This window comes from Mastacembelus armatus, chromosome 3 (genome assembly GCF_900324485.2).
Source record: "Mastacembelus armatus chromosome 3, fMasArm1.2, whole genome shotgun sequence".
Taxonomy (NCBI): domain Eukaryota; kingdom Metazoa; phylum Chordata; class Actinopteri; order Synbranchiformes; family Mastacembelidae; genus Mastacembelus; species Mastacembelus armatus.
Window position 1 is genome coordinate 5,343,237 of NC_046635.1, and position 19,057 is coordinate 5,362,293.

The 19,057-nt window shown below is 40.1% G+C and overlaps 1 protein-coding gene across 3 annotated transcripts; it reads left to right on the forward strand.

Annotated features, from left to right (window-relative positions):
* LOC113138130 (phosphorylase kinase, alpha 2 (liver)) lies at positions 1 to 17,614 on the forward strand. 3 transcript variants are annotated; one of them, XM_026320297.2, is made up of 32 exons: positions 1 to 296; positions 418 to 507; positions 1,650 to 1,808; positions 2,565 to 2,612; positions 3,764 to 3,932; positions 4,269 to 4,351; positions 5,096 to 5,176; positions 5,317 to 5,415; positions 5,510 to 5,656; positions 5,784 to 5,837; positions 6,051 to 6,173; positions 6,291 to 6,386; positions 6,845 to 6,952; positions 7,174 to 7,252; positions 7,791 to 7,925; positions 8,021 to 8,130; positions 8,231 to 8,375; positions 8,799 to 8,871; positions 10,631 to 10,776; positions 10,872 to 11,042; positions 11,578 to 11,687; positions 11,778 to 11,914; positions 12,036 to 12,198; positions 12,511 to 12,590; positions 12,701 to 12,779; positions 12,865 to 12,994; positions 13,072 to 13,173; positions 13,315 to 13,433; positions 15,090 to 15,143; positions 16,456 to 16,689; positions 16,775 to 16,975; positions 17,060 to 17,614. In XM_026320297.2, exons 2-32 carry the CDS (start codon positions 430 to 432, stop codon positions 17,231 to 17,233), a joined length of 3,687 nt encoding a protein of 1,228 aa, XP_026176082.1. In that variant the 5' UTR covers positions 1 to 296; positions 418 to 429; the 3' UTR covers positions 17,234 to 17,614. The 3 variants fall into 3 exon arrangements, with proteins under 3 accessions (XP_026176082.1, XP_026176083.1, XP_033180960.1); XM_026320298.2 differs by lacking the exon at positions 15,090 to 15,143; XM_033325069.1 differs by lacking the exons at positions 15,090 to 15,143; positions 16,456 to 16,689; positions 16,775 to 16,975; positions 17,060 to 17,614 and adding an exon at positions 13,553 to 15,068.
* Positions 17,615 to 19,057: the final 1,443 nt, after the last annotated feature.

The window sequence follows — 19,057 nt, forward strand, 5'->3', positions numbered from 1 at the left end:
TGTATTTTTCACAATGGATGTACAGTTTCTTGCCGACATGCACGATCTTTTACTGTGAAACCTGCAGGGCTGTCACCTGCAGGTTTTGACTCTACGTATCAAGCACTTTGAGCGGAAGATCTGGCTGTATGTATGTGTGTGTGTGTACACAGGCTGTTAGTTTTACCTTAAATGTTTTGAAAAAACAGCTAGATGCTACGGGGCTAGTGAGCTTTAGCGGAGAGCAGCCTCTGCAGAGCGGTGACGGTGTGAGATCGGATCCGTGCTGCGGGACTGGAATGATGGATCTCTGCATGGTAAGATACCACGGCGAATAACACAAAATGTATGTGTTTATCATAAAGGCATATTTACAGTCACATACATGATCACGCTTTTAATGCTGTGTGCTAGTTGAGACATAACTTGTGTGTACAGTGAAGAGTCAGGATGAGGAGCCGCAGTAATTCAGGGGTGAGGCTGGATGGCTATGCCAGGCTGGTCCATGAGACTATCCTGTGTCATCAGGTGAGTCCAGACATACAGTACACAACAGAATGCAGCAATTAAGTCTGTGTTGGGCAGCTGGCACATTTGGTTGAAAACATTCTACTTATCCATAAGACAATAATCCATTGTTCAGTTTTTGAAATGTCAAACAATATTGAAAAAAAAAGCCTGTTTATTCCCTGATGCCAAGGTAAACATATTGTTGTCTGCCCAAAAGTCAAAAAGCCAAACATCTTGGATATCCAGCTTTAAATATTATTATTCAAGTATTTCATTCTTGGCATTGTTAAAAAATATACTGAAACAACAATTCACATATGTCTTTGCCAATTAATTTTCTGTCAATTGACCATTAAGTTTATCAACTGTAGTTGATGTAGCCTAACTAAACTAAATATGTTAGCTATGCAGATGTTTTGTAGGTAATATATGTTTAGGTTCAACCAGACTGAGCTGCATAGACATAAACAAGGCATGAGCAAAGTACAGTTCCTGGAATAGACTGAGGTCCAGGAAACTATGCACTGTTATCTCTTACCACTTGAGTTCACGTTACGGCACAGTCAACAGCTGTGATCCATGGGGTTCACAGCTAATAGAAAACAGTGTCAACTTTCCTTACAAAGCATGTACTGTGTAGTCTATATATATATATTTCTATATATATGCAAGGGAAAAAATATATTTATATATATAAAATATAAGGGATCGCAGCTAATAGAAAACAGTGTCAACTTTCCTTACAAAGCATGGATTGTGTACTATATGCAAGCACGTAGATTTGGTTTCGGAGGCAGAGTAGGCACAGAGGAGTCTCAAACTGAAGGTGAAGCTTTTTAAACTGCTGTATTATTAATACCAAAACTCAACTGAAAATCACATTTACGTTTATTGATAGACACCAGAAACTTTGATAATGCTTTATTTACATAATAATAAGGGGTGCCTTTATTTTTAATTAGTGTTAAATCACAGCAACAGTTGACACTACTTAGATAATTCATTTCAACTTCATACTTTGCTTTGTCTTATATGCAGTAGGTAGTTATCTGACTCTTGGTCTGACCAAAGAAGCAATTAAAGGAAGGTTAACCAGTAGGATGTTCATCCTGTCCTTTCTGTAAATGAAGCCCTTGTGTGTCTGTGTGTGATTGTTTCAGAACCCAGTGACAGGACTTTTGCCTGCTAGTGCCCAGAAGAAGGATGCCTGGGTTAGGGATAATGTGTACAGTGTCCTGGCTGTGTGGGGTCTGGGCATGGCTTACCGCAAGAATGCAGATCGCGATGAAGACAAGGCCAAGGCCTACGAACTAGAGCAGGTGTGTTTGTGACAGATAGAGGGTTAATGTGTACACCAGTGCCTGTTACAGCTTTAAATATACTTCGGTGTGTGCCATATTATGTTCCTATCTGATTAGTTAACCAAATATCTCATAAGTAAATCAATATTTAAAACAATAAACTGAAGGGGACTAAAAAGTATGATAAAATTACATAATTAAATAAGTAAGCCAGTGTAAAGCATGATCCTTAATGAGGTTATTGACTAAAATAATTAATAGCTAACCAGTTTGTTGTAAATGACATAATTTGGATTTTTGGCTGTTAGTCACAGTGAGGAAGCATAGGTGATTTATCGATTTAATGACTGAAGAATTAAAATCTTCAGCAACACTAATTTTATTGTGAAATCAAAACCTTTGTGTCATCATAAAGCACATTAGAAAGAACAGCTACCTGAGACAGATATGAAACAAAAAATGGGACACCCATTCAAATGGAAGTGGATACATAGACTTTCCTTTCTCCAAGCACATTGAAAGCGAATGAAGTTGTCCCAGCACATTTCCACATACAAAACAAGCCACAATGCTCATACTTGAAATTATGAAGATATGGAGATGGACAATAAATACAGTACAGTCACAGGAGATTCTCATAGCTATCTTCTGTCCAGCCCTCTTCAGAGATTTACAGAATTACAGCCTTCTGGACTAAAAATATAAAACAGTTCGGATTATAGTGATGTTTTATTTTTGTAGCTTACTAATCACTCTGATATGGTTTGGTGGCAGAGTGTGGTGAAACTGATGCAGGGCCTTCTACAGTGCATGATGAGACAGGTAAGACACACCTTTGCTCACATTGTTGACTTCTTTGCACATACAGTATCAACATTTTATTCTGAAAGGAAAAATACAGGTAAGACATGAAGTACCCAAATATGTGGCCACGCCTTGTTTTAAACTGCAGAGGCATATTAAACTCAGGTGACATTGGTAGTTAGCCTGAAAACAAACAAATTTTTGACACATGTTGATCTGTGATCTAGCCACATATTAAAGTGAAAGTGATTGTCTGGTTGCAGGAACATCTTTTTTTTTTTGTTCTTCGCAACTTCCAATTCTGGAAATAAGATGAAAATGTCAAATGCCCCACAGAGCAGGAAAGTGTTGTGTTTGTTGTTTTTATTCTGCAACATTTTAAATCCACAAAGAGATTTGATCATGTTGGTGTGATCAGAAACTCCTAAGGGTTAAGAAACCCAGAGTAATTGCAAAAGCATGGCTTGACCTAGTTTCATCAGCACATCCTTAATCTGTTGCACGTTAGCCAAGCCAGGATGAGAAGGTGCAGCTACTGTATGACAAGCTAGGTGTAAATAGTTTGGATAAGTGCACGTTCATGTCATTCTTAAATAGTCTATGGGAAATGGATAAGATTTAAACTGTCATAATTACTTGTTACTTGCCATTTACACTAAATAACATTTGTGAATTTTGCCATAAATGGGAGGGGGTTTACATAAACCACCCGTGTGACTGTGAGAACTCCTGTGTTGTCCAGTGTTTTATCCTTGGACCCAGCAACCTACAGAAATATTAGATGCAGTAATAATGACTAGATTAAGCCCAGCCAATGCCTTTGTTTCTGAACACACATAGTATCAAAGTTCAAATTGACACCAAACTGAAATTTGAAAGTTTCAAATCCTTTAGTGTGTTCAGGTGTCTGATATGCTACAAACTTTAGAGCTTGGATATACAAGACAATCAATTTGATGAGGTGGTCTTAGGCATTGTGAGATATTTTACATTTTAGCAATTAATTAATTTTATCAATGAGTTAATAATCACTTAAGTAATTGATACTTGCAGCTCTGAATGATGAAAATAACTGTAACCTGCAGCCCTAGCCAAAGTCCCTGGATTATTGCGTGTTATCTCTCTTCCCTAATTTCCTAACCACTAAGCATGTGGTCATGTGTTTTTAGGTGGCCAAAGTAGAGAAGTTCAAACACACCCAGAGTACAAAGGATTGCTTACATGCCAAATATGATACTCCGACCTGCGCCACAGTTGTCGGGGATGACCAGTGGGGCCATCTCCAGGTGGATGCTACCTCTATTTACCTGCTGATGCTGGCACAGATGACAGCATCAGGTACTCTACTAATGCAAAGTGGTGTTTACATTAATTGCCTTTTGTGTGTTTGTGTAAATAATTTGGAAATGTGTGGTTATTCAGTTCTAATCACAGATTAAATATTTAGAGATATTTTTGGCTTAATGATGCCACATTGGTATGAATTCTGTAACAGTATCAAAAAAGAGATGCTGTTTAGTCAACTTCCCTTAAGACACTGCAGGTCCTCCAGAGGAATCTACAGAGGTATCTACATGTACAGTACCTACCTGTAAGCAATGTTCTCTTGAACAGAACATAAATTCATTATGTAACAAACAGCACTGAACTAGAGTGTGTCATGTTATCATGCAGGTCTTCGTATTATCTCAAACCTGGATGAGGTAGCCTTTATCCAGAACTTGGTCTTCTACATAGAAGCTGCCTATAAAGTGGCGGTGAGTACCATTTTCCAAGGCCTGGGTGGTTTATGGAAAAATCTGTAACAAAGGGGGGAAAAAAACCACAGAATAAACCCTAAAGGTGAACTCCCAAAGTTTCTTTACAAGTTCTGTAAAACTTTGAATTGTACTTCTTCATAGTCTATGTAAAACAGGTACAGTCTTTTGTGGCTTATAAATTGATGATGTTACTAGAAGCGATGTATGTGTTTGAAATTGAAATGTGGACAGGAGCTTACCAGACTCCTGTAGCCCCGAATTTGATTTGGGCTGCTGGTTCTTCAGTAACTATTTGTTTAACCTCCTATGACCTGGCGTCCACATACGTGGACATCATATTTTTTGTTATCTGCACTGTAAAACTCATTTTCTGTCTTTCACAAAGGTCAAGTGTGATCCAACTGTTCCCACAGACAAAAAGGACATTCCTATTTTGGAGTAGTAGTTTTGGAGCATTACAAAAAAAACAAAAGCAAAAGCAATAACAAAACATAAGCACATTATTTATTGGGTACATCTAACCCCAAATAGCTAGAAGAAATCTAAAATGCAAGCCAAACCAAAGCTCAGGTCTTAGGAGTTAAACTGAACTTTCATGAACTGACAGTGTTACTGGAGTGCAATGCTAAATCAGTGGAATACTCTTTTAAACATAGTGACCAGAGCCATACTGAAAATAAATGTCGACAGTTTAGATATTGGAGAATATAGTGTGAAATCATGAGCTCTTTCCTCTGGTAGGATTATGGGATGTGGGAGCGAGGTGAGAAGACGAACCAGGGCATTCCTGAGCTCAATGGCAGCTCTGTAGGAATGGCAAAGGTACAGGAGCCATGGATTCATTTATGTTATACTGTACGTTAATTAAAGACCAAATGAATAAAGTGTTTATAAAGTATTTTGTAGTAGTTTGTGTATGGATGTATTTGATGATGTGTGTGTCTTGTGTGGGGGCATTTCAGGCTGCTCTGGAGGCTATAGATGAACTAGATCTTTTTGGTGCCTATGGAGGACCCAAGTCAGTCATTCATGTTATGCCTGATGAAGTGGAGCATTGTCAGGTGACCAGTGACTTTCCCTTCAGTCATCTCAGTGCTGTCTCTGCTCATCTTCTGCAGCATCTTCTGTTGATCATGTCTGTGTGTCTCCCCTCAGTCGATCCTGTGCTCCATGCTGCCAAGAGCTTCAACCTCAAAGGAAATTGATGCTGGTCTCCTGTCAGTCATTTCCTTCCCTGCTTTTGCTGTTGAGAATGCTGAACTCGTGGCCATTACTAAGTCAGAAATCATAAGCAAACTGCAGGTACAGTCCAAGCAAGGGAAACACAAAAAAATTGTTTTGGATGACTGCACAGAAACTCTATATCATGTACTTTATCTTTGTACATACATGTGCATTCTAAACTTGACACTTTTTGTTGTAATTTCAGGGTCGTTACGGCTGCTGTCGCTTTATCAGAGATGGATATCTTTGTCCTAAAGAGGTAAGATATCCTGAAAACCCATAGGCTGGCATTTAAAATGTATTTAATGTTACAGTACAGAAACTATGTGGTTACTAAGTTTGAAATAAACCCTTGGCATTACAGCAACTATGGAATAAGATGCACTTTTTGAATGAATTTCACAGGTGATTTAGTGGAAATATTGAAAGAATTGTGTACTGTATAATTTGTTTCTGTGTGTTATCTAACTAGGACCCAAATCGGCTACATTACGATCCTGCAGAGCTCAAGCTGTTTGAGAATATTGAATGTGAATGGCCTGTGTTCTGGAACTATCTCATCCTAGACGGTATCTTTGCTGAAGACCAAGTGCAGGTAATAAAACCAAGCACGCTCATTCATATGCAGTTTCTACTGTAGTCACACACTCATGGAGTGACCTGGACTTCATGTTGCAGATGCAATAATGAACAAATTATGTACTTTGCACAGGTGCAGGAGTACCGTGAGGCACTGGAGGGCATTTTGATTAGAGGGAAGAATGGCATTAAACTGGTGCCTGAACTTTATTCTGTACCACATGACAAGGTATGCCATTCTCATAAGAAAGATACAGCTAATACACCCTCTCTAGCAGACATAAAATGAATTTGCATAGCTGCTTCTTTCCACTGGTGACATCTGTTGTGAATTTACATTACCTGAAATCTTGATTGACAAAATACTTTTTTTTCCATTGTTAGTATATTTATTTAGTTTTATACATGCTGTTAGCATGCTAGCATTGTCATCAGGTCTAAATTCAAATGTGTCATTTTGCATGTATAATATACACTGTAAAACTGTAGTAATGACAGGGTTTTCCTGCATGCCTGTCAGCTTTCTACTGTCCACACCCTACTGCTGTCATCACTACAGATATGTTGGTGAATGTTGTTGCTTTGTAAACAGCAAATTAAATAATGTCAGCGAACATCAAACTAAAATGCATATTAAGCACATCTCAACCACACAAGAATAAGATCTACACCTTTTATGTCTTAAAGATCGAGGAGGAGTACAGCAATCCCCACACAGTGGACAGAGTGGCCATGGGGCAGCTGCCACACATGTGGGGACAGTCACTCTACATCTTGGGCTGTCTTCTGGCTGAGGTACTTGGCCTCTAATGTCAGCTTAAAACACTTGTCACCCATCTATAAAAACTAGCACTACTATAGACTGTCACAAATCAAAAGGGATAATGTGAAGTTTATATTCTAAACATGTCCTCAGCAGACAATGAAGGCATACAGACCACTTTTTTTTGGTAAACATAAAAATATAGTCCCAGTGCCCTGTCTGACTTTGTCTCTCTTTCTTTTTCTGTTATAAGGGTTTTTTAGCACCAGGAGAGATAGATCCTCTCAACAGGAGATTCTCTACAAACTTCAAGCCAGATGTTGTTGTACAAGGTTGGTGATTGATTATTAGTTTGTGGGAAGTGTCAGTGTTGAATAAAAAGATGGGTCTAATGCTTGAAGAATTGGGAAAATCTGGTACAAGAAGCAAGGAATAAGAAGAAATCAACACTCCTCTATGCATAACAAAGGTTGTTTTGAAACCTGTGATTGTGTCACTCAGTGAGGCCCCATTGAGCCTGTGATGTGTTTTACGCAATTTTGTGGAGGGAAATTTGTTTCTTGTGGGCCATTACTACAGGGGCAGAAAAATCTGGCCTGAGTTTTGCATCAAAGACCTTGCTCACCTTGTTTTTTCAGACTTAGCTCAATTTGCATCATCGTCAGTTGTGCTTTGGATCAGCTGTGCCTTTTTTAAAAATATTTTTGTGTAGTTGACGTAATGCGAAAGTGTATATAGGTCACACACAATTTAAAAAAATATCAAGGATTAACTTATTTCTAGTGTTGTTTTGATGTTACCTTTGGTTTATATATATAGCTTTCCTTTTAGAAGATGAAATTAGTTGTTTACCTTTTTGGTGTGTGTCAGTTTGTGTTCTTGCAGAGTCGGAGGATATCAAAGAGTTGTTAAGTGATAATGGGATTATGGTCCAGACTGTGTCAGAGGTTCTGCCTATCAGGGTCATGCCTGCTCGCATCCTGAGTCACATTTATGTTAGACTGGGTAAACATTCAATAAACACTAACTTCCTTAGTTGCTGTGTGTGTATGTGTCTTTGTGTGTGATAGGAAGAGTAAGATCTTGTATAATTACTACAGGGAACTGCAAGAAACTCAATTTGAGTGGGAGGCCCTACAGACACATTGGAGTTCTGGGAACATCCAAATTCTACGAGATCAGAAATCGCTTTTATATATTCACTCCCCAGGTAAAACGATCTTGGCATGTTGCTCGTAATCACAAGGATCAGAGTAGGAGGGGGTAGTCATGCCCCTTTCTCTTTTTTCTTTTCTGTGCTCACTGTCCAGATTGTGGATCAACACCATTTCTACCTGGCACTGGACAACCAGATGATTGTGGAGATGTTACGAACTGAGTTGGCCTATCTTTCCTCTTGCTGGAGGATGACAGGACGACCCACACTCACCTTCCCCATCACTAGCAGCATGCTGGGTAATAAGGCTTATAACACAAGGAAAACTGTGTTTCCACGTTTCCCGGCCCATAGACTTCACACTCTTCTGGGTTCTGAGAAACACATACATACATATTCAAAATATAGAGAGTTTAATGTGCTCTGCCTAAAGCTTTACAGACATCTCTTTTTAAATGGTGGTCTGTGGGTAAAATGGGTTTTCATTGCAATACCTTAACTGACAAGGCTGAGTGGCTGCACTGTATCCAGCTTTCTGTGTAAAACTATGCCCACAATTAGGTCAGATTTTTGGAATCATCTGGCCAAAACGGTGATACTCAGTCAGGGTTGCATCTGGCATGTAGGTGTGATTTAACATACTGCCTATTTCCATATTGCTGTTTTGTCATATTATTTCACTGCACTTCATAGCACATTCATTTCTTTATGTCCAATGGAAGACGGAGATGAAATTGATCCATGCATTCTAGCAACCCTCAGAAAACTGCAGGACGGCTATTTTGCTGGAGCAAGGTCTGTTTTTATCTGTGACAACATTTTTTTTAAACACACTGAAATGTCTCTAACATAGCAGTACTATATACAGTGGGTACGGAAAGTATTCAGACCCCTTTCAATTTTTCACTCTTTGTGTCATTGCAGCCATTTGCCAAAATCAAAAAAGTTCATTTTATTTCTCATTAATGTACACTCAGCACCCCATCTTGACAGAAAAAAACAGAAATGTAGAAATTTTTGCAAATTTATTAAAAAAGAAAAACTGAAATATCACATGGTCATAAGTATTCAGACCCTGTGCTCAGTATTGAGTAGAAGCACCCTTTTGAGCTAGTACAGCCATGAGTCTTCTTGGGAATGATGCAACAAGTTTTTCACGCCTGGATTTGGGGATCCTCTGCCATTCTTCCTTGCAGATCCTCTCCAGTTCTGTCAGGTTGGATGGTGAACGTTGGTGGACAGCCATTTTCAGGTCTCTCCAGAGATGCTCAATTGGGTTTAGGTCAGGGCTCTGGCTGGGCCAGTCAAGAACGGTCACAGAGTTGTTCTGAAGCCACTCCTTTGTTATTTTAGCTGTGGGCTTAGGGTCATTGTCCTGTTGAAAGGTGAACGTTCGACCCAGTCTGAGGTCCTGAGCACTCTGGAAGAGGTTTTCTTCCAGGATATCTCTGTACTTGGCCGCATTCATCTTTCCTTCAATTGCAACCAGTCGTCCTGTCCCTGCAGCTGAAAAACACCCCCACAACATGACGCTCCCACCACCATGTTTCACTGTAGGGATTGTATTGGGCAGGTGATGAGCAGTGCCTGGTTTTCTCCACACATACCGCTTAGAATTAACGCCAAAAAGTTCAATCTTGGTCTCATCAGACCAGAGAATCTTATTTCTCATAGTCTGGGAGTCCTTCGTGTGGTTTTTGGCAAACTCTATGCAGGCTTTCATGTGTCTTGCACTGAGTAGAGGCTTCCGTCGGGCCACTCTGCCATAAAGCCCCGACTGGTGGAGGGCTGCAGTGATAGTTGACTCTGTGGAACTTTCTCCCATCTCCCTACTGCATCTCTGGAGCTCAGCCACAGTGATCTTTGGGTTCTTCTTTACCTCTCTCACCAAGCCTCTTCTCCCACAATTGCTCAGTTTGGCTGGATGGCCAGGTCTAGGAAGAGTTCTGGTCGTCCCAAACTTTCTCCATTTGAGGATTATGGAGGCCACTGTGCTCTTAGGAACCTTGAGTGCTGCAGAAATTCTTTTGTAACCTTGGCCAGATCTGTGCCTTGCCACAATTCTGTCTCTGAGCTCCTTGGGCAGTTCCTTCGACCTCATGATTCTCATTTGCTCTGACATGCACTGTGAGCTGTAAGGTCTTATATAGACAGGTGTGTGCCTTTCCTAATCAAGTCCAATCAGTTTAATTAAACACAGCTGGACTCCAATGAAGGAGCAGAACCATCTCAAGAAGGATCAGAAGAAATGGACAGCATGTGAGTTAAATATGAGTGTCACTGCAAAGGGTCTGAATACTTATGACCATGTGATATTTCAGTTTTTCTTTTTTAATAAATTTGCAAAAATTTCTACATTTCTGTTTTTTTCTGTCAAGATGGGGTGCTGAGTGTACATTAATGAGAAATAAAATGAACTTTTTTGATTTTGGCAAATGGCTGCAATGACACAAAGAGTGAAAAATTGAAAGGGGTCTGAATACTTTCCGTACCCACTGTATGTACTGTATACCTCTCTTTCATATGTGGGTGTTTTATGTGGCTGCTATTCCAGGGTGCAGATGTCGGACCTCTCCAGCTTCCAGACTACTTCATTCCACACTTGCCTCAGCTTCATGAATGAAGAGAATGATGACAACTTTGATGAAGAGGAAGATTATGAAGAAAATACAGAGGAATACAACAAATTTGGGCCCTCAGGTAGTTAATGATTAAAAAAGCGTGTGTGCCTCTTTGTCTATTTTGATTAATTCAGTTGAAATGTTAAGTAAGGGAGTGTTAATATGTAACTACAGAAGGCTCAGAAGACATGTTTGACCAGTACCTCACCCAGCTCCTCCACAGCACCACTGCTAAGTGCCACCTTCCACCCATCCAGAGGGGACAGCACCATGTCTTCAGTGCTGAACACACCACAAGAGACATTCTGTCTCTTATGGCTCAGGTTCAGGGCCTGAACATGCCAAGTAAGTTATTAAGAATGCAATGAATCAGTTCATTGCTGTAAAAGCTTTGATGCTAGTGCAGATACAAAAAGATCTGGTATTAGTATAAGAAGAATACTTTTTTGGTACCATACATTTTGGAAACATATACATGTCCTACAAAGCCTTTAGAAATAGAAATAAATTATCCAATGTCAAAACATAAGTCACCTGCAGTTCCTTCTTGGGGCTATGGACACATTACCTGTCACCTATAAGTACTGAAGTTATGATGCTCAGCTCGAATTAAAAGTGGTTATCAAAGTAAGTATGAAGCTTGATTGCAGCTCTATATATATATATATATATATATAGCATTAGACATTAAACAATAGTCCATAATGTAATGAAGCATTTTACAGGTACAAGATGCTTTTCCCTGAAATGCTAAACTAAAGAACAAAATGAGTGAAAGTACATTGTCAAGGTTCTGTCAAAAACCTTAAAGCAGAAATGCATGAAAAAATGTAATTTCAAAATTAATGCTTTTGTTTCATAATTGGTGTCTATGTTTCAGAGTCTTCAATGTACCTACCTGTTACTCCTGTCATGAACAAACACCGCAAATCTCTCAACCTTCTTGATGTTCCTCATCCTCAACGTGGCTCACATGCAAAGCAGCACAAGGTTGGCACAGCAGATTATTCAACAAGCAAACGTGTTTCTCTTTTGACTTCAGTATATCTTTGAAGTGTATTTTGTCTTATCTGTCACAAGCCCCATAGTGCTGCTGAGCTGCACCTGCCTCGAGACTCTCAGGGCAACACAGATTTTGCAGCGTTGGTGAAGCAGCTGAAAGAGTGTCCCACTCTGCAGGACCAGGCTGACATCCTCTACATTCTCTACATAATGAAGTACGAACATATCGACAACTGTGGACATTTGCACTGCATATTAGTAGCTTCAATGAACAGTGCTGTTATTTGTGAATAAACCTTTGTTATTTCCTTTCCTGTGATTATTTCTCATGAGCAGAGGACCTGATTGGCTGGTGGAGTTGTCAGGTCCGGAAGAGGGTGGGATCAGTGTGCGATCACTGTTAGAGGAGCTGTATGTACAGGCTGGAGCCTGCAAAGAGTGGGGGCTCATCAGATACATCTCTGGAATACTACGCAAAAGAGTGGAAGTCCTCGCAGAGGTCAGTATCTACTCATTCTTTATCACAACATTGTGTTTTAACAGCAGATGCTTTGTCAGATGCATACAGTTGATTGATAACTCTAGATAACCTTTGATACTAGGCATCTTCAAATTTTTATATAAAAGTAAAATAACAGTAAAAAAGGACAGAATGAAAAACTAGTTTAACAACACCTGCTGGAAAATCTGCATCATATTTCCGATACGGTGCAAGACTCTGCATACCTGTTGTGTAACTCGTGTAGTTATCCCATAAAAGCAGGAAATTGAGTTTTTTTTGTACTAATTCCACTGCTTGTCTATTCCTCAGGCCTGCACAGATCTTATTTCCCATCACAAGCAGCTGACCGTGGGTCTACCTCCTGAACCCAGGGAAAGAGTCATCACTGTGTAAGTTGTAGTAACTGGCAAGGCTGAAGAGATTTTGTGTTAAGGCTTTGTTGAATTGGCACATAATGCAACTTCCTCCACACTGTTTTTTTATTTTTTTTATTTTTCAGGCCTCTGCCCCCCGAGGAGCTGAACACTCTCATCTATGAAGCCAGTGGTCAGGACATCAGTATAGCTGTACTCACTCAGGTAAATCTTTAACCTTTGGGCTGCCACACAATGTTTTCAGACCCTGGTCTTACAGCTGACAACTGTGTGTGTGTTTGTGTTATAGGAAATCATGGTCTACCTAGCTATGTACGTGCGCTCCCAGCCTGCTCTGTTTGGGGACATGCTGCGCCTCAGGATAGGACTCATCATGCAAGTGATGGCCACTGAGCTGGCTCGTAGCCTCCACTGTTCTGGTAGGAAAACCACTTACACACAACTGTGAATATACACAAACTATGTCGAACAGTCAACATGAAAAACACCTTTGTAGGTGAGGAGGCATCTGAGAGTTTGATGAGCCTGAGTCCATTCAGCATGAAGAGCTTGCTGCATCACATCCTCAGTGGCAAAGAGTTTGGGGTTGAGAGGAGCAGTGAGTTTTTTCCTTTTGTTTTCTTTGTCTTTTGTATATTAGTGAAGAAAGTAGGCAATGAAAAAGGGAAGTAGATTGAGGAAATAGATTAAGGCTACATAAAATACGCTTTTTGCCTCTTGTTTTGTTTCTGTTCATCAGTGCGGCCGATCCAGTCAACTGCCACTAGTCCTGCAATCTCCATTCATGAACTAGGCCACACTGGAGCCACCAAGACTGAACGTACGGGAATACACAAGCTAAAGAGTGAGATAAAACAGGTGGGAAGCATCTTTACACACAGGATGTTGCATGTGCTTAACATGCTTCATTCTCTCTGTCTATCTACCTATCTATCTGCCTATGAATAGAATAACAATGTTCTTGCTTCTGGTTGCAGCTGGATGACTCTCGGCCTGTCAGTGTGGGTTGGGTTTGATCATTTAAAGCATGTAACTGTTTCTAACTTTAATCTAAATCCTGCTCATAAACCGCTCTCTGGCTTTTAACATTTTGTGATCCACAGTGTCGTCCATCGCTGTAACAACACATTTACCTCATTGCATCTTAGTAGGAGCACATGCTTCGCTTCTGTTCCATGTGTCATATAGTAAATCTATCACATTTAAAATAACTTTTCTACGAACATGAGCTCTTAAACCAATCCACACCTTGATTAAGTTGCTTAAAAAATGGTCTGGTTTTGTTAACCTGTGTGCGCAGAGTGCAAATTATGCAGTGACAGTTGGTGGGGGTCAACTCTTTCTTCAGGGTGTAAGCTACAAAACAGATGCATGTTTTCATTCAACTCAGTAATTCAAACCTTGTGTGTGTGTATAAAGCAAAGATAAGCTTCACCCTTGGTAGGACCGGCAGAGCAGAGGTATTGCGTAGAGCACTGAAACATATAAAGGCAGCTTGTGCACCACTGAAATGAAGCAAGTGAACATATGAAATATGGCTTCTTTCCTTCTTTTCCTGTCATCCTCCTCTGCCTCCTCCTTCTCCTGAAGATTGAAACATTTCAAAACATTCAAGAAACATAACTGTTGGGTTAACTTTAAGCAAAGAACGGTGTGTATAGGTTTTTGTGTTGTGTATGATTGTGTGTGTAGATGAATGGAGGGAGAAAAGGAATATGCTCCGGTGTTTTCTCAGGGAAAGCCTAAGAAACCTAGGTGTCAGGTAAGTGACGTGATACAGAACATAAACAACTCTATACTTTATAGCTATCCATTTTAAAATGTTTCCTAATCAAACACAGTTTACATTAAAACCTCTATTACTTTTTTCTAATTTGCGGAAGATCATGTGCCAAAGAGCACTTTCTCGCAGGACAGTACACAATAAACATATTAGTAATAATCTTAATGAGCTGCAGTCCATTGATGACCTATTTTTATTATATTTAGTGCACCATGTGACAGGTCCTTTTGTATTCTTTAATGAGATCACTATCGGAGTAAATTATTTGTTCGCCTCCTGTGTCATTCACTCCAGTGACTGTAAAATGGGAACTTTAACATACCATGGAAAAATATGTCATCTAAATATATCATTTAAATACATCACACACATCTAAAAATGCCATTTAAATAACATATTGGTATGTTTGGACAAAAATTGAAATGCAATAAAACAGTATCTCCCATAGTCCTGCTTTTAATCGTCATTGCTTTGATTTGATTACATACACAGGCATAACATGAAGTTATATCATGACAGTGCAGTAGAATATTAGGATAAATGTTTTTGTTCATGGAGATTTTTACTAAAAAATAGCACGCAAGAAATAATTTTTTTCATAACTTTTCAGTTTTAAACACCATATTGAGCATCAAATCGTGCTGAGAAAAAGACACGTCCCATTGCTAGTGAGATTCATATAAACCATCTCAGACTGTTCCCTGTTGTCTGTCATCCATATCTATGTGTAGATCGTCAGCGGCGGTCTTTCCTTAAGTAGCAATGTTACTTCTCCTCGCTCCACGGTAAATCATTTCACCTCACACCAGTGGGGTACCATAATTATAATGCATGTGTACACTGAGCAAACTCAGCTTTAAAACATATTTCGTTCATCTGTGATATTGACACTAAAACATTCCATGTGGCTTTTTGCTTTTAAGGATAAGGCTGTTGTTATTTGATTGTTTCATTATTGGCAACAAATATCCAAAATCGAGAAATACCAACAATAAATTGATCCTATTGTACTTTCCTACTGGTACCACAGTCTGGCTGGTTTCCTACTTATGATATACTGTATAGTAGCTTTTGTCTGCACTGTAAAGCTCTAATTATGCAAGAACATTTAGTAACACATGGTGGAGATCAATAGCAGCACAGGGTGCCATAGTTCTTGTGATACAAATGGTTGGTGTGGTTCTTCGATGTAGTTACACCAGCACACAGTAGCTCTTTGCTTTGATGTTGTGACAATCATTTGTGGAGGCATAAGATGCAGTACGTCAGGCCATGGCTACACAGACCCTTGTTAGTATGTGTAGTATATTTTGTATATTTAAAGTAATTGTTAAAATCAAAACATACACTAACAGCAGCCTGATCTTTAATATGGCTAATAAATAAAGTGTCTTGTATTGCCAAGTGTGGTAACGCATGATGCCAGTATGCATGAATGATTTCATGGATTGTGTAAATATGTGTATACATGTAAAAATGTGAGCTAAGTCATTTATCATGTGAGAGAAAGACAACTACTATTGAAAATATTGCAACCTTATTTACATGTACTTGTTCTGGTGTGACAGCCCTGTTTATGATGCGTTAGTCAGTACACTGTTATCTCATAAAGTGGTTCTGTTCACCAAAACATATCTATGACTATGTAAGAGATTGAGCAGTAAGAAGATTGAGTAGTTTCAGAAATAGGAGCCCTAATCATTCTCTTGAAGGGAAGCTCAGTGGTACATACCAGATTCTGTTTACAGGTCAACTCCAAAGTTTGCAGGGTACCACTACAGCTACATATTCTGTTCATTTTTGAAGCACAATGATGCAGTGTTTGACCATTGGTTTTGAAGTGGGAATAGATGGGACTACTGGATCTTGAACTGGATGTGAGCTCCAGTAGGATGCTAGTGTAGTAAACACATAAGGGAACATTTATGTTATAGATCCTGCTTATCTGATATGTAAAAAGTCCTTGTTTGGCACAGGCCCCACTGAGTATAGTGATGTTTAAAGGAATACATATAAAGTACATGGAGATGAGGTTGAAAATCATTACAGTGGTCTATTAAATATGCTCAGAATCCTCTCTCATGTTTCCTGCCACAGCGTTGCAGCAGCCCTTCCACCCCCAGTGGGGTCCTGTCCCCAGTGGGCCCTGGCCCAGGAGATGGACAGCTATACTGGGAGGAGAGGCAAGGCCAGTGGCTGAGGAGACGCAGGCTAGATGGAGCTATCAACAGAGTACCTGTAGGTTTCTACCAGAAAGTCTGGAAGATCCTGCAGAAGTGCCATGGCCTGTCCATAGATGGATATGTGTTGCCTTCTTCTACGACAAGAGAGGTAGCATCTGGCAGAGTTGCAGGTAGACCTGGATTTATGATGTACTGTGCATGCATGGATGTGTCTAATTTAGATTTCTGTGTAGATGACAGAAGGAGAGATCAAGTTTGCAGTGCAGGTGGAGTCTGTGTTGTATCACGTCCCCCAGCCAGAGTACCGGCAGCTGCTAGTGGAGACTCTGATGGTTCTAGGCATGGTGGCTGATGTTGATGTCGACAACATTGGTGGTATTATCCATGTGGACCGTATCCTGCATCTGGCTAATGAGTTCTTCTTCACCGACCAGGTACATTTATTGGCAAGAGAGAGTGTACATTTTGGTTTGAAAGTATTTATGTGTGTTCAATCTTTTCTACCTCTACATACCCAGAAATCCCTTAGTGCCAGTGATTATTTCCTTGAGAAAGACCCGGCAACTGGAATCTGCATCTTCTTCTATGACAGTGCCCCCAGTGGCAGCTATGGCACCATGACCTACCTATCCAAGGCTGTCTTCACTTATATCCAGGACTTCCTGCCAAGTTCTAACTGCCTGATGCAGTGAAAAAGCAGACTAGTATGAGTATTTCGCCCACATCTAAAGATGTGTTTAATATCTAAAGGATCAACTGGCCAAAGGCAGCAAAGCTTCTTATTATAACGTCATGCAGTTCTTGTAAGTATTTACTCAATAAATTATTAAATCATTTAGCTCTCCTGTTAATGTAACGTTATAGCCTTGGCAGCTGATTACAGGCCACTGTATAAGAATTTACTTGCTAAATTGGACTGTGAACGTATTTATTACTGAAACTTTCTGCTTAAATGTATGTTTATGGGTCTTACTAACTAACACATAGTTTGGACTGAAATTTGCAGAGATACAGTGGGTACGGAAAGTATTCAGACCCCTTTCAATTTTTCACTCTTTGTGTCATTGCAGCCATTTGCCAAAATCAAAAAAGTTCATTTTATTTCTCATTAATGTACACTCAGCACCCCATCTTGACAGAAAAAAACAGAAATGTAGAAATTTTTGCAAATTTATTAAAAAAGAAAAACTGAAATATCACATGGTCATAAGTATTCAGACCCTTTGCAGTGACACTCATATTTAACTCACATGCTGTCCATTTCTTCTGATCCTCCTTGAGATGGTTCTGCTCCTTCATTGGAGTCCAGCTGTGTTTAATTAAACTGATTGGACTTGATTAGGAAAGGCACACACCTGTCTATATAAGACCTTACAGCTCACAGTGCATGTCAGAGCAAATGAGAATCATGAGGTCGAAGGAACTGCCCAAGGAGCTCAGAGACAGAATTGTGGCAAGGCACAGATCTGGCCAACGTTACAAAAGAATTTCTGCAGCACTCAAGGTTCCTAAGAGCACAGTGGCCTCCATAATCCTCAAATGGAGAAAGTTTGGGACGACCAGAACTCTTCCTAGACCTGGCCATCCAGCCAAACTGAGCAATTGTGGGAGAAGAGGCTTGGTGAGAGAGGTAAAGAAGAACCCAAAGATCACTGTGGCTGAGCTCCAGAGATGCAGTAGGGAGATGGGAGAAAGTTCCACAGAGTCAACTATCACTGCAGCCCTCCACCAGTCGGGGCTTTATGGCAGAGTGGGCCGACGGAGACCTCTCCTCAGTGCAAGACACATGAAAGCCTGCATAGAGTTTGCCAAAAGACACATGAAGGACTCCCAGACTATGAGAAATAAGATTCTCTGGTCTGATGAGACCAAGATTGAACTTTTTGGCGTTAATTCTAAGCGGTATGTGTGGAGAAAACCAGGCACTGCTCATCACCTGCCCAATACAATCCCTACAGTGAAACATGGTGGTGGGAGCATCATGTTGTGGGGGTGTTTTTCAGCTGCAGGGACAGGACGACTGGTTGCAATTGAAGGAAAGATGAATGTGGCCAAGTACAGAGATATCCTGGAAGAAAACCTCTTCCAGAGTGCTCAAGACCTCAGACTGGGCCGAAGGTTCACCTTTCAACAGGACAATGACCCTAAGCACACAGCTAAAATAACAAAGGAGTGGCTTCGGAACCGTTCTTGACTGGCCCAGCCAGAGCCCTGACCTAAACCCAATTGAGCATCTCTGGAGAGACCTGAAAATGGCTGTCCACCAACGTTCACCATCCAACCTGACAGAACTGGAGAGGATCTGCAAGGAAGAATGGCAGAGGATCCCCAAATCCAGGTGTGAAAAACTTGTTGCATCATTCCCAAGAAGACTCATGGCTGTACTAGCTCAAAAGGGTGCTTCTACTCAATACTGAGCACAGGGTCTGAATACTTATGACCATGTGATATTTCAGTTTTTCTTTTTTAATAAATTTGCAAAAATTTCTACATTTCTGTTTTTTTCTGTCAAGATG